We start from the raw sequence: 13,582 nt of genomic DNA, 5'->3' as shown, positions 1-13,582 counted from the left end.
TTGTCGAAAAGTTTACTATCTGTTTTTATATTCTGAGCAAGTTTACTCTCATAATCTATCTTACTCTTCTTTATAGCTTTTTTAGTAGCTTTCTGTTGCTCCCTAAAGATTTCCCAGTCCTCTAGTCTCCCACTAATCTTTGCCACTTCGTATGCTTTTTCTTTCAATTTGATACACTCCCTTATTTCCTTCGATATCCACGGTCGATTTTCCCTCTTTCTACCGTCCTTCCTTTTTGTTGGTATAAACCTTTGCTGAGCACTGTGAAAAATCGCTTGGATGGTTCTCCACTGTTCCTCAACTGTCCCACCATAAAATCTTTGCTCCCAGTCTACCTTAGCTAGTTCTTCTCTCATCCCATTGTAATCTCCTTTGTTTAAGCACAAAACACAAGTGTTTGATTTTACCTTCTCACCCTCCATTTGTATTTTAACTTCCACCATATTGTGATCGCTCCTTCCAAGAAGATCCCTAACTTTGAGATCATGAATCAATCCTGTCTCATTACACAGGACCAGATCTAGGACCGCTTGTTTTCTCGTAGATTTCATTACATACTGTTCTTGGAAACTATCGCAGATACATTCGATAAACTCCTCCTCAAGGCTGCCTTAACCGACCTGGTTAAACCAATCAACATGAAGATTAAAATCCCCCATGATAACTGCTGTTCCATTTCTACGTTCATCAGTTATTTCTTTGTTTATTGCCTGCCCCACCGTAATGTTACTATTTAGTGGCCTATAGACTACTCCTATCAGTGACTTTTTTGCCTTACTATTCCTGATTGCCACCCAAAAGGATTCAACCTTATCCTCCATAGCACCGACATCATCCCTTACTATTGCCCGGATGTCATCCTTAAATAACAGAGCTACACCACCTCCTTTACCATCCACTCTGTCCTTCCAAATAGTTTGATACCCTTGGATATTTAACTCCCAGTCGTGACCATCCTTTAACCATGTTTCAGTAATGGCCACTAAATCATAGTCATTCACGATGATTTGTGCCATCAACTCATTTACCTTATTCTGAATACTACGAGCATTCAGGTAAAGTACACTTATGTTGGAATTTATTCCTTTGTTTTAAATCTTAACACCTTTGTTTGCTATGTATATGTCCCTGGAATACATCTCCCTACTTGAGGTTTCCCTCTGTCTATATTCCTTCTGTGTCTGTCCCCATTGCATGAATGTAAGAACTTGGTATATATATTGTACTTTACAGCTGTTGCAATAATGTTTTTAAAAGCCTGTGTTAAGGTGATATTTTTATATATATATATATTTGTTGCAGTAATGATATTACAGTACCTAGGTCAAGGAATCCAGGCTCTGTGGCCTCAAAAGGTGCAATTAAAATGTCATAAAAGTGAGATGATCATTCATTCCAACCATGTATGTGTTTTTGCAGAGGGGCCTAATGGAATTTTGTTATGATTGTTGGAGAGAGGCAACATGGTGGTGCAGTGGATAGCACTGCTGCCTCACGGCACTGAGGTCCCAGGTGCGATCCCGGCTCTGGGTCACTGTGTGGAGTTTGCACATTCTCCCTGTGTTTGCTTGGGTTTCACCCCCACAACCCAAAGACGGGCAGGCTGGGTGGATTGGCCACGCTAAATTGCCCCATAATTGGAAAAAAAATTGGGTACTCTAAATTTATTTTAAAAAAATGATTGTTGGCGATTCCCTGGAGGGTATAAATTGTGAGATATTCTGTTTCGTCTTAGGTACGCGGGTCAAGGGATTTGAGTGGGATAAAGATGATATAATTAATAGGAGGATCCAAGCAATTTCGTTTGAATCTGCAAGGTGCTTGAAGCTGAGACGCGGCTTTTCCCAAAGGCTGTCAGGTTAAGCAGTAGTCTGACACAGACAGAAGTAGTCACAGGCTATTTCATAAAAGAATCTCTCTCTCTCTCTCTCTCTCTTCAAGCAGTCTTTCAAGAAATCTCTGTACAATTATACAGCAAGTAACCTTGTGTTTGCTAACATTATTTATCAGTGGCTTTTGACCTGTAACGGGCTTTGCTTAATTGGAGATAAAGAAGGTAAAAGTTACCAGTTAAAGTATTTCCTTTTTATTTTAAGAATTGTCTAACTGTTAATTGAAAAGTTAATTTCTGTGATATTAATGTGTTTAGTCCTGTGTTGAGAATAAAATTTGTTTTGATATAAAAGATACCCATTGGTCAGTAAAATCACTCCTGGAGTGAAGTAGGGGCTGTTTAGGGGCTGGTTAGCACAGGGCTAAATCGCTGGCTTTGCAAGCAGGCCATCAGCATGGTTCGATTCCTGTACCAGCCTCCCGGACAGGCGCCGGAATGTGGCGACTAGGGGCTTTTCACAGTAACTTCATTGAAGCCTACTCGTGACAATAAGCGATTTTCATTTCATTACAAGTACCCCTCCCTTCCCAGTTTTACTAGTTTAAAAGAGTTGTCATGATCTGGAATGCTCTGCCTGAGAGGGCAGTGGAAGGAGATTCGATGATGCCACTTCACAGGGAATTATATACATTCTTGAAGATGAAAGGTTTGCCAGGCGATGGGGAAAGAACAGGGGAGGGGAACGGGTTAGGTCGCCATTTCGAAGAGCGGGTACAAACAAGAATGACCGAATGATCTCCTTCAGCGTTGTATCATTCTATAACTCTGTAACTTGTGTTGTGTCCGCTGATGTCTTGCTGGTGACGATTTGGCCTTTGTGTTTCAGCGCCCTACGAAATATGTGGCGAGGACTATTTGATGGCCATGGTGTGGAGGAGAACTGCAGCCGGAGACTTTGTGTTCAACAGGTGTCCACTGAACGCAACAGGTACTGTGGCCCAATCACTGGTTTAATTACTCAGACCTGTGGGCAACACCTCTTTCAACATCCAAAATTCTTCCATACGAAAGAGAAAATCATTTCCTTCCAGCTCTTTTAAGCAAAATGGGACGAAGAACTCATCCATTGGTGTAACGCCAGTCAATTACTTTAAGTGCATGTTATTTGTCAAAAGATTTATAGTGAATGAACGAGATCAATTCATTTAACTTGGCACTTGCATTTAACAGGCTATTGACTTTGTTTTGCCCCCTCTGCATTACCCTGTCAATGCTGCCGTTTAATTTGGCTTTTCTCTGTGACTTACAGGCACCACCAGCAGACGCTGCTCCCTCGATCGTAATGGGATTGCCTACTGGGAGGAACCCAGCTTTGCGAGATGCATATCAAACGAGTACCGATACTTACAGCATACAGTAGGTGCAAAGTCAGCTGTAGTCCCTCTTGCCTGTGCTGAGGCCAAACAGAAATAGAAGCAATCTCCCCTCCTTATTTTTATAAAAAATATTTTTATTGAAGCATTTGCAAAATTTTTATAACAATAACAAACAAAACAATAATAACATAAACTTCAACATGGTAAACTAGACATTTCCCACCCAGCTCCTTCTGTGCATCCCTTAACCATATTGCCCCTACCCCCCCCCCCCTTCAGAATGCTGCTTCTGCTGACATTTTAATTTCCCCGAGAAAGTCGACGAACGGCTGCCACCTCCAGGAGAACCCCAGCATTGACCCACTCAAGGCAAACTTCATTTTCTCAAGCTTGAGAAACTCAGCCATGTCACTGACCCAAGTCTCCACACTCGGGGGCTTTGAGTCCGTCCACATTAACAGGATCCGTCTCCGGGCAACCAGGGAGGCAAAGGCCAGAACGTCGGCCTCTTTCACTCCCTGAACTCCCGGATCATCTGACACACCAAAGATCGCCATCTCTTGAATCGGCACCACCCATGTACCTAGCACCTTGGACATTGCCTTGGCAAACCCCTGCCAGAATTCACCAAGCTTCGGGCATACCCAAAACATATGGATATGGTTTGCTGGGCTTCCCATACACCTCACACAGCTATCTTCTACCCCGAAAAACTTGCTCATCCTTGCCGCCGTCATGTGTGCCTGGTATACCACCTTAAACTGTATTAGACTGAGCCTGGCACATGAGGAGGAATTAACCCTGTTTAGGGCGTCCACCCACAGACCCGCCTCTAACTCCCCACCTAGCTCCTCTTCCCACTTGCCCTTCAGATCCTCCACCGGGGTCTCCTCCGCCTCCAACAACTCCTGATACATATCCGAAACTTTCCCCTTCCCCACTCAGGTACCGGACACCGGACACTACTCTGTCCTGTATCCCCTCTGGCGGGATCAGCGGGAAAGCCAACACCTGTTTCCTCAGCACGTTCTGGACTTGTAAATATCTGAATCCATTCCCTGACGGCAGCTTAAACTTGTCCTCCCGTGCCTTCAGACTGGGAAAGCCCCCGTCTATGAATAGATCTGCCATCCGTCCAATTCCTGCTCTCTGCCAACTTCGGAACCCGCCATCTAACCTGCCCGGCGCGAACCTGTGGTTATTGCAAATCGGGGTCCAGACTGACGCACCCTCCACCTTCTTATACCTCTTCCATTGCCCCTAGATCCTCAATGCCGCCACAACCACCAGGCTAGTGGAGTAACAGGCCGGCGAGAACGACAGAGGTGCCGTTACCAGTGTTCCCAAACTGGTGCCTTTGCATGACACCGACTCCATCCACTCCCATGCCAACCCCTCCCCATTACCCACTTCCTAATCATCGCTATATTCGCCGCCCAGTAGTAGTTGCAGAAATTCGGCAGCGCCAACTCACCCTCCCCACAACCGCACTCCCAACAACATTTTCTTCACCCGCAGGGTTTTATTCGCCCATACATAGCCCAAAATAATCTTGTTTACCCGCTTGAAAAAGGCTTTAGGGATGAAGATGGGGAGGCACTGGAAGACGAACAAAAATCTGGGGAGCACCGTCATTTTCACCATTCACCGTCCCGCCAGCAAAGCGGAAGATATCCCATCTTTTAAAGTCCCCCACTATTTGCTCCACCAGGCGGGTTAGGGTGAGCCTGTGTAATGCCTCCCATTTCCGAGCCATCTATATTCCCAGGTAGCGAACTCCTCTCCTGCCCCTTGCCTGGATCACAAACAATTCACTTTTTCCCATGTTCGGTTTGTACCCTGAGAACCTGCCAAATTCCCCCAAGATCTGCATAACCTTCCCCATTCCCTCCTCCGGGTACAAGAGCAGATTGTCCGCGTACAGTGAAACTCGGTGCTCCACCCCACCCGGAACCAGCCCCTGCCCCTTCCTTGATGCTCTCAGCGCCATGGCCAGCGGCTCTCTAGCCAGAGCGAACAGCAATGCGGAGAGGGGGCACCCCTGCCTCGTCCCTCGGTGTAGCTTAAAATACCCCGTCCTCAGCCGGTTCGTGCAAACACTCACTACTGACACCTGGTAGAGCAATCGCACCCAGTCGATGAAGCCCTCACCAAACCCAAACCTTCCCAGCGTCTCCCAAAGGTACCCCCACTCCACCCGATCAAAAGACTTCTCCACGTCCATCGCAACCACCAGCTCCGCCTCCTCTCCTTCTGTGGGCATCATAATTACATTCAGAAAACTCCAAACGTTAGTAATGAGCTGTCTACCCTTAACAAATCCAGTTTGGTCCTCCCCTATGACTCCCGGGACAAAGTCTTCTATCCTAGTGGCTAAAATCTTAGCCAGCAGCTTGGCATCAACATTCAAAAGCGAGATCGGCCGACATGACCCACATTGCTCCGGGTCTTTATTTCGTTTCAGGATGAGCAAAATCGAGGCCTGCGATATCATTGGGGGGAGGATTCCCCTCTCTTTAGCCTCATTAAAGGTCCTCATCAGCAGCGGGCACAACACCTCTGAGCACTTCTTATAGAATTCTACCAGATAACTTTCCAGCCCTGGAGCCTTGCCCGACTGCATGCCCTCCAGTCCTTTAACAATTTCCTCTGCTTCAATCGGGGCCCCCAGCCCCTCGACCACGTCCTCCTCCACCCTCGGAAACCTCAACTGATCCAGGAACTGCTTCATCCCTTCTACATCAGCGGGGATTCCGACTCATATAGCTTGCTAAAAAATTATTTTAAAACGTTGTTCACTCCCCCGGGTCCAAGACCATGTTACCCTCCCTATTCCTTACTCCCCCAATCTCCCTGGCCGCTTCTCTGTGGTGCGCCAACATCCCGCTCGCCGTTTCCCCATATTCATTGACCGCCCCCCTTGCCCTCCTCAACTGCTCCACCGCTCTCCCCCGGTCAACAACTCAAACTCTGCGTGTAGTTTCCGACGCTCCCTCAAGAGCCCCGCGTCCGGGGCCTCCGCATATCTCCTATCCACTCGAAGTATCTCCTCCACTAATCTCTCCCTATCTGCTCGTTCCACCTTTTGTCTGTGGGACCGAATCAAAATTAGTTTCCCTCTTACAACTGCATTCAGAGCCTCCCAAACCACCGCTGCTGATACCTCACCCGTACCGTTTGTATCCAGGTAATTCTGAATGGACTTATTCACCCGCCCGCAGACCGCTCCTTCCGCTAACAACCCCACATCCAGTCTCCAGGGCAGGCGCTGCCCTCTCTCCTCACTCAACCGTAAATCCACCCAATGCGGGGCCATGATCAGAGACTGCAATTCCCGAATATTCCGTCCCTGCCACCTTCGGAATTAGCACCCTGCTTAGGACAAAAAAATCAATGCGGGAGTAGACTTTGTGGACATGAGAAAAAAACAAAAACTCCTTCGCCGCCAGCCGCTTAAATCTCCACGGGTCTACCCCCCCCCCCCCCCCATCTGCTCCATGAACCCCTCAACTCCGTCGCCGCGGCAGGCCTCCTTCCTGTCCATGATTTTGACCGGTCCAGATCGGGATCAATGACCGTGTTAAAGACCCGCCCCATGATCAAGCCATGAGACTCCACGTCCGGGATCTTGCCTAACACACGCCTCATAAATCCCACATCGTCCCAGTTTGGAGCGTATATGTTTACAAGCACCGCCCATGCACCCTCCAGCTTCCCACTCACCATAATATCTCTACCCCCCCTTATCTGCCACAATTCTTCCAGCCTCAAACACCACCCGCTTGCTGATCAATATCGCTACCCCCTCTGGTCTTTGAGTCCAGCCCAGAGTGAAACACCTGACCAACCCGTCTCTTTCTCAATCTCGTCTGATCAATAATCTTTAGATGTGTCTCCAGAAGCATTGCTACGTCTGCCCTCAGCCCCTTTAAATGCGCAAAAACGTGAGCCCTTTTGACCGGCTCATTCAAACCCCTCACATTCCATGTCATCAGCCTGGGCGGGGACTGCCCACCACCCCCACACCCCCCTCCTGCCGACTAGCCACATGGCCAGCCCTGAGCCCGCACCCCCTGCCTCCCCGTGTTCCCCCACAAGCAGCAACCACCCCCGACCTCCCTTTTGTTCCCCGATAATAGTTCCTCCCCTGTCAGCGAGGCAGCCTCTTCTCCCCCCCCCCCCCCACAACAGTCTCCGAAACCCAATCCCCCAGGTTAAGCACCATCTTAGCACATGTGCACCCCACACCACGCTTCCAAGAGTCAGCTGACCCATGCTGACCCCGACAACCCCCGCCCTTGGTACCAAACAGACTGGCTCCCTATTGTTCGAACCCCTCTCCCGACATGCATAAACCATTTTAAAACATCGTAGTCCCCAGTAGGTAAACAACCTCAAGTAAAATAAATTAACATAAACCAATGCAGAAACAATCGCTTGAAACCAGACCCAAACTCCCATAGAATCGGGAGCCCCCTCCCCCCTCTGCATCCAATCTCTGCAAAAACAAAGCACCCTTAAACCACCTCCCCAGCCCAATACTTAACCCAGAACCCCATACAGTCTTATTTGAACCAATAGAAGAATTACAAAAATTACAAACAGCCGCCACATAACTCCTTCAAGACTTAAGTGTCCTTTAAGATGCTTCCAACTTCTTTTCCTTGATAAAAGACCATACATCGTCCGGTGCCTCAAAGTAAAAGTGCCGGTCTATGTGCGTAACCCACAACTGCGCTGGATACAGCATCCCAAATTTCACCCCCTTCTTGAAGAGGATCGCCTTCACCCAGTTAAACTCAGCACGTCTCTTGGCCAGCTCCGCTCCCAGGTCCTCGCTGTTCTCCCATCTGCTGCTCCGCTCCTTCTTGGCCCACCGCAAGACAAGTTCTTTGTCCAAAAAATGGTGGAAATGCACCACCATGGCCCTTGGAGGGTCATTCGCCTTAGGCTTCCTTGCGAGGGCTCGATGCTCTCTGTCCACTTCCAGGGACCGAAAAAACACCCCGGGCCTAATCAGCGTCTCCAGCATACTCGCCACATATGATCCCGCATTCGACACCTGACTTCCTTCGGGGAGGCCAACAATCCTTAAGTTCTGCCTCCTGGACCTGTTCTCCAGGTCCATAAGACCATAAGACATAGGAGCGGAAGTAAGGCCATTCGGCCCATCGAGTCCACTCCACCATTCAATCATGGTTGATTTCAACTCCATTTACCCGCTCTCTCCCCATAGCCCTTAATTCCTCGAGAAATCAAGAATTTATCAATTTCTGTCTTAAAGACACTCAACGTCCAGGCCTCCACCGCCCTCAGTGGCAATGAATTCCACAGACCTACCACTCTCTGGCTGAAGAAATTTCTCCTCATCTCTGTTCTAAGGTCCTCCAACTTCTCCTGCATTCTCTTGTGTCACTCATCCAACACGTCCACCTTATGTTCCAGCGCGGTTAGATAGTCCTCCTGGCTGGACAACTTCAGCTCAATTTCTTGTATCGCTTTCCCTTGGGCCGCCTGATTCAATTCCACTTGATCGATCGCAGCCTTGATCGGGTCCAGCGTTTCCTTTTTCAGCTTAGCGAAACAGTCCTTAAAGAACTTCATCTGCTGCTCCTTAGACCACTGAGCCACCGCTCCCTGGACCTGACCCTCCGCCATTCTGCACCGCTATACCAGCTCCGACTGCTTCACACTATACGGGCTGAGTTTTTTCACACGGCCACTTCTAGTCCAATTAGCCATACATCGGAGAGGGAATCCTTCTTAATATTGTCCACTTCACTGATCTATCCCATAACGGCCAAGAAAAGTTGGGAAAAAAGGTCCCGTTTCAGGCGGGAGCTATCGAATGTGTGACCTCCTCCTCCATGGTCGCCACCGGAAGTCCTCCCCTCCTTATTTAAGTGGATGATAAATTTTAAACAACAAACATTGGCATAACAGATTAGGATTGCCAAATAGCTCAGCAGCTTTCATAGGAGAGAGGAAAATGAAAGATTTTGCAATTAGTTGATGAATTACTTGGTAAAACCAGAAAACATCTTCCAAATAAGCAAGATCAAACATGTTTATTTCATGTCGCCAGAAAGACAGAGGGTTTGAAAGGGTCATTTTCTAACATGACAGGCCATGTAGATCAGGCTGGCATTCCACTGAATTTAGGAGATTAAAGGATGATAGACTTTAAGTGTTGAAGATGATTAAAGGATTTGGTAGGCTGGATGGAGAGAGATAGTTTTCTCTTGTGACGGGGCGGGCGGGGGGAGGGGGGGGGGACAGGGTGAGAGTCTCGAACAAAGGGTTATAACCTTAAAATTAGAACCAGTCTTTCAGAGGCGATGTCAGGAAGTATTTGTTCACACAAAGGGGAATAGAAGTCTGGAACTTTCTCCCTAAAAGGCTGCTGAGGTAGGGGGTCAATTGATCAGTTAAAAACTGAGATAGCTAGATTTCTATTGGCCAAAGGTTACAGAATCAAGACAAATAGATGCAGTTACGATGCAGATCAGTCATTGTTTAATTGAGATAGGCTTGAGGGGTTGTGGCCTTTTCCTGTTCAGGTTTTCCTATGATCCCTTATTCCTAAATCCATAAATGCCATTTGTGTGATGCCTGCAGTCATTCCTAGTTTGGGAAGATAACAGATTCTTGCAACTTCCAGCAGATGTCCCTGTGCTGAAGGAGTACCTTCACTGCCTGCTTCCCCCTCACAATGGGATGTCCCCCAAATCCCAGACACAGATCCATTCCTGGGCGAGATCCTGATCACACCAACTGGTGCAGGCCAGGGGAATGGGATGCTTAATTGCGCCCAGCGCAGATCCCGTTTCATAGAATTTACATTGCAGAAGAAGGCCATTTGGCCCATCGAGTCTGCACTGACCCTTGGAAAAAAGAACCCCACCCAAGCCCACACCTCCACCCTATCCTATTTCGAGGCTCCCTCGCAATTCTCCCAACATAGCGGGACTTGCACCATGCGCAAAGCAGCTGGGGAATCACCCCCTGCATCTCCTAATGCTTTTCCTTTATTCCCAACTACCTACATTTCCTGAACTCCGTTTTCCCAAACAACATCCAATATTTCATAACTCTATGAGCTAAATCCAGCAAATAGTTTTTAAAAAAATAATTTTTATTGAAATTTTTACAAAATATAAACATCTGAACTCTATTAACAAAACAACTGAAGTAACACCCCAAGAACAATACCCACCCAACTTCAAAAGCAACTACAAACAAAAGAAAAAAAACAAAAGAACACCCAACAATAAAAGGGAAAGAGATAACACCCGCCACATCCCACAAGCCCATGTACACAGTTCTCCCACCCACCGATCCAAACCCCCCCCCCCCACCCCCCACCGGTTGCTGCTGCTGCCGGCCTATTTCCCTACCGTTCCGCCAGGAAGTCCAGGAAAGGCTGCCACCGCCTAAAGAACCCTTGTACTGATCTCCTCAGGGCAAATTTCACCTTCTCCAATTTAATAAACCCCGCCATATCATTGATCCAGGCCTCCACGCTTGGGGGCCTCGCATCCTTCCATTGGAGCAAGATCTTCCGCCGGGCTACTAGGGACGCAAAGGCCAGAACACCGGCCTCTTTCGCCTCCTGCACTCCCGGCTCCACTGCAACCCCAAAAATTGCGGGTCCCCAGCCTGGCTTGACCCTGGATCCCACCACCCTCGACACCGTCCTTGCTACCCCCTTCCAAAACTCCCCCAGCGCTGGGCACGCCCAAAACATATGGGCGTGGTTCGCTGGGCTCCCCGAGCACCTAGCATACCTGTCTCCGTCCCCGAAAAACCTACTCATCCTCGTCCCAGTCATGTGGGCCCTATGCAGCACCTTGAACTGTATGAGGCTAAGCCTCGCACAGGAAGAGGAGGAATTCACTCTCTCCAGGGCATCCGCCCACGTCCCCTCCTCAATCTCCTCACCCAGCTCCTCTTCCCATTTACCCTTCAGTTCCTCCACTGAGGCCTCGTCTACCTCCTGCATCACCCGGTATATGTCCAAAATCCTCCCTCCTCCAACCCACACCCCCGAGAGCAACCGATCCTGCACCCCTCGTGGGGGCAGCAAGGAGAAACCCTCCACCTGCTGCCTGGCAAACGCCCTCACCTGCATGTACCTAAACATGTTCCCCGGGGGGAGCCCAAACTTCCCCTCTAACTCCCCCAAGCTCATGAACCTCCCCTCCACAAACAGGTCTTTCAACCTCCTAACCCCTGCCCTTTGCCAGCCCAGAAATCCGCCATCAATGCTCCCTGGGACAAACCAATGGTTCCCCCATATCGGGGCCTCCATCGAGCCCCCCACTTCTCCCCTATGCTGTCTCCATTGCCCCCAAATTTTGAGGGTAGCCGCCTCCACCGGGCTCGTGGTATACCTCGTTGGAGGGAGCGGCAATGGCGCCGTTACCAGCGCCTCCAGGCTCGTGCCCACACATGACGCCACCTCCATCCTCTTCCATGCTGCCCCTTCCTCGTCCATTACCCACTTACGCACCATCGCTGCGTTGGCAGCCCAATAGTACCCACAGAGGTTGGTCAACGCCAGCCCCCCCCCTATCCCTGCCCCGTTCCAGGAACACACTTCTCACCCTCGGAGTCCCATGCGCCCACACAAATCCCGTGATACTCCTGTTGACCCTCCTAAAAAAGGCCTTCGGGATAAGGATGGGGAGGCACTGGAACAGGAACAAAAACCTCGGGAGCACCGTCATCTTAACGGACTGCACCCTCCCCGCCAGTGACAGCGGTAACATATCCCACCTCTTAAACTCCTCCTCCATCTGCTCCACCAACCTTGTGAGGTTGAGCTTGTGCAGGGCCCCCCAACTCCCAGCCACCTGGACCCCTAGGTACCTGAAGCTCTTCCCTGCCTGCTTCAGTGGGAGCCTACCAATCCCCTCCTCTTGATCCCCCAGATGCACCACAAACAACTCACTCTTGTCCAGGTTGAGCTTATACCCAGAGAAGCCCCCAAATTCGCTGAGAATCCTCATCACCTCCGGCATCCCCCCCCCACCGGGTCCACCACATACAGCAACAGGTCGTCCGCATAAAGTGACACTCGATGCTCCTCCCCACCCCGCACCAGGCCCCTCCAGTTCCCTGACTCCCTAATGCCATGGCCAGGGGCTCAATCGCCAACGCGAAGAGCAAGGGGGACAGGGGGCACCCTGTCTTGTCCCTCGGTACAGCCGAAAGTACTCCGACCTACTCCTATTTGTGGCTACACTCGCCATCGGGGCCTTGTAGAGCAGCCTCAACCACCGGATAATCCAGCAAATAGTTAATGACAATCGATGCAACCTGAAATGCTACAGCTCAAATGCTGGAAAGTGGGACTAGGCAGAGTGGCTTGCTTTATGATTGATGCAGATTCAATGGGTCAAGTGCCTCTTTCTGTGCTGTGAACCTTCTATGATTCCATGATAGTTGTCATGATCAGCGTTACTGAGACGAGCTTTCAATTCCAGATATTTATTAATTTAATTTAAATCCTCCCAGCTGCCGTGGTGGGATTTGAACCCATGTCGACTGAGCATTAGCCTGGACTTCTGGAAAGTGGGACTAGGCAGAGTGGCTTGCTTTTTGATTGGTGCAGATACACTTCTGGATTACCAGTCCAGTGACAGCACCATCGTTCCATATTATTCAGTGACTGGCTCAGCCGTACGGACAGCAGACCTGTGCCGGCTGACATGTTGCTGAGTATGGGAGCATTATGTCCGTGCATCGAACATTTGTAGAGCAGGCAGGCCATGATATTAAACAGCTGATTCCATTCCCGACATGCTATCTGGCACTGAGAGCTACTATCTACAATGGTGCCTGTGGGTACCATCGATTGTTGTAAAAACCCATCTGGTTCACTAATGTCCTTTAGGAAAGGAAATCTGCTGTCCTTACCCGATCTGGCCAACATGTGACTCCAGACCCACAGCAATGTGGTTGACTCTTGACTGCCCTCTGCAAAGAATCTCAGTTCAAGGGCAATAAGCGACGGGCAACAAATGCGGACCTTGCCAGCAATGTCCACATCTATGAAAGAATAAAGGAAAAAAAGATTCATACATGCCCGAAAACCAAGTCATCTGAACACCCAGCTCCCCCCCCCCCCCCCACAAACACACAGAGCCTCCCGCCAAGGAACAGACAGTCCCCCTCCGAACCCCACCCCCACCCACAGAAATCCCCATCACGCAACACCACACCCCCATGGAACACCTCGGTGGCATGGCCCTCTGGCACTGCCCGCCTGGGTAAATGCACGTGGCAATGCCTCGGGGCAGTGCCCAGGGAAGAACCTCTCCCTCCTGAATGATGCATCACCCGAGCTCTGCTCGCCAGAGGCACACCG

The 13,582-nt window shown here is 49.6% G+C and overlaps 1 protein-coding gene across 15 annotated transcripts in view; it reads left to right on the top strand.

The window, feature by feature from the left end:
* The window catches only part of adgrb3 (adhesion G protein-coupled receptor B3), a 920,539-nt gene that overhangs the window by 457,387 nt on the left and 449,570 nt on the right, over nucleotides 1-13,582 (top strand). For all 15 annotated transcript variants that reach the window (XM_038800688.1, XM_038800695.1, XM_038800692.1 and 12 more), the window contains 2 exons: nucleotides 2,721-2,822; nucleotides 3,144-3,250. In XM_038800688.1, coding sequence (XP_038656616.1) covers nucleotides 2,721-2,822; nucleotides 3,144-3,250 — 209 coding nt within the window. The remainder of the gene's footprint in view (nucleotides 1-2,720; nucleotides 2,823-3,143; nucleotides 3,251-13,582) is intronic.

Source organism: Scyliorhinus canicula, chromosome 6, assembly GCF_902713615.1.
Source record: "Scyliorhinus canicula chromosome 6, sScyCan1.1, whole genome shotgun sequence".
NCBI lineage: Eukaryota > Metazoa > Chordata > Chondrichthyes > Carcharhiniformes > Scyliorhinidae > Scyliorhinus > Scyliorhinus canicula.
The sequence above is the reverse complement of the archived record's forward strand: the minus strand, read 5'-3'. Positions and strand labels throughout refer to the sequence as shown.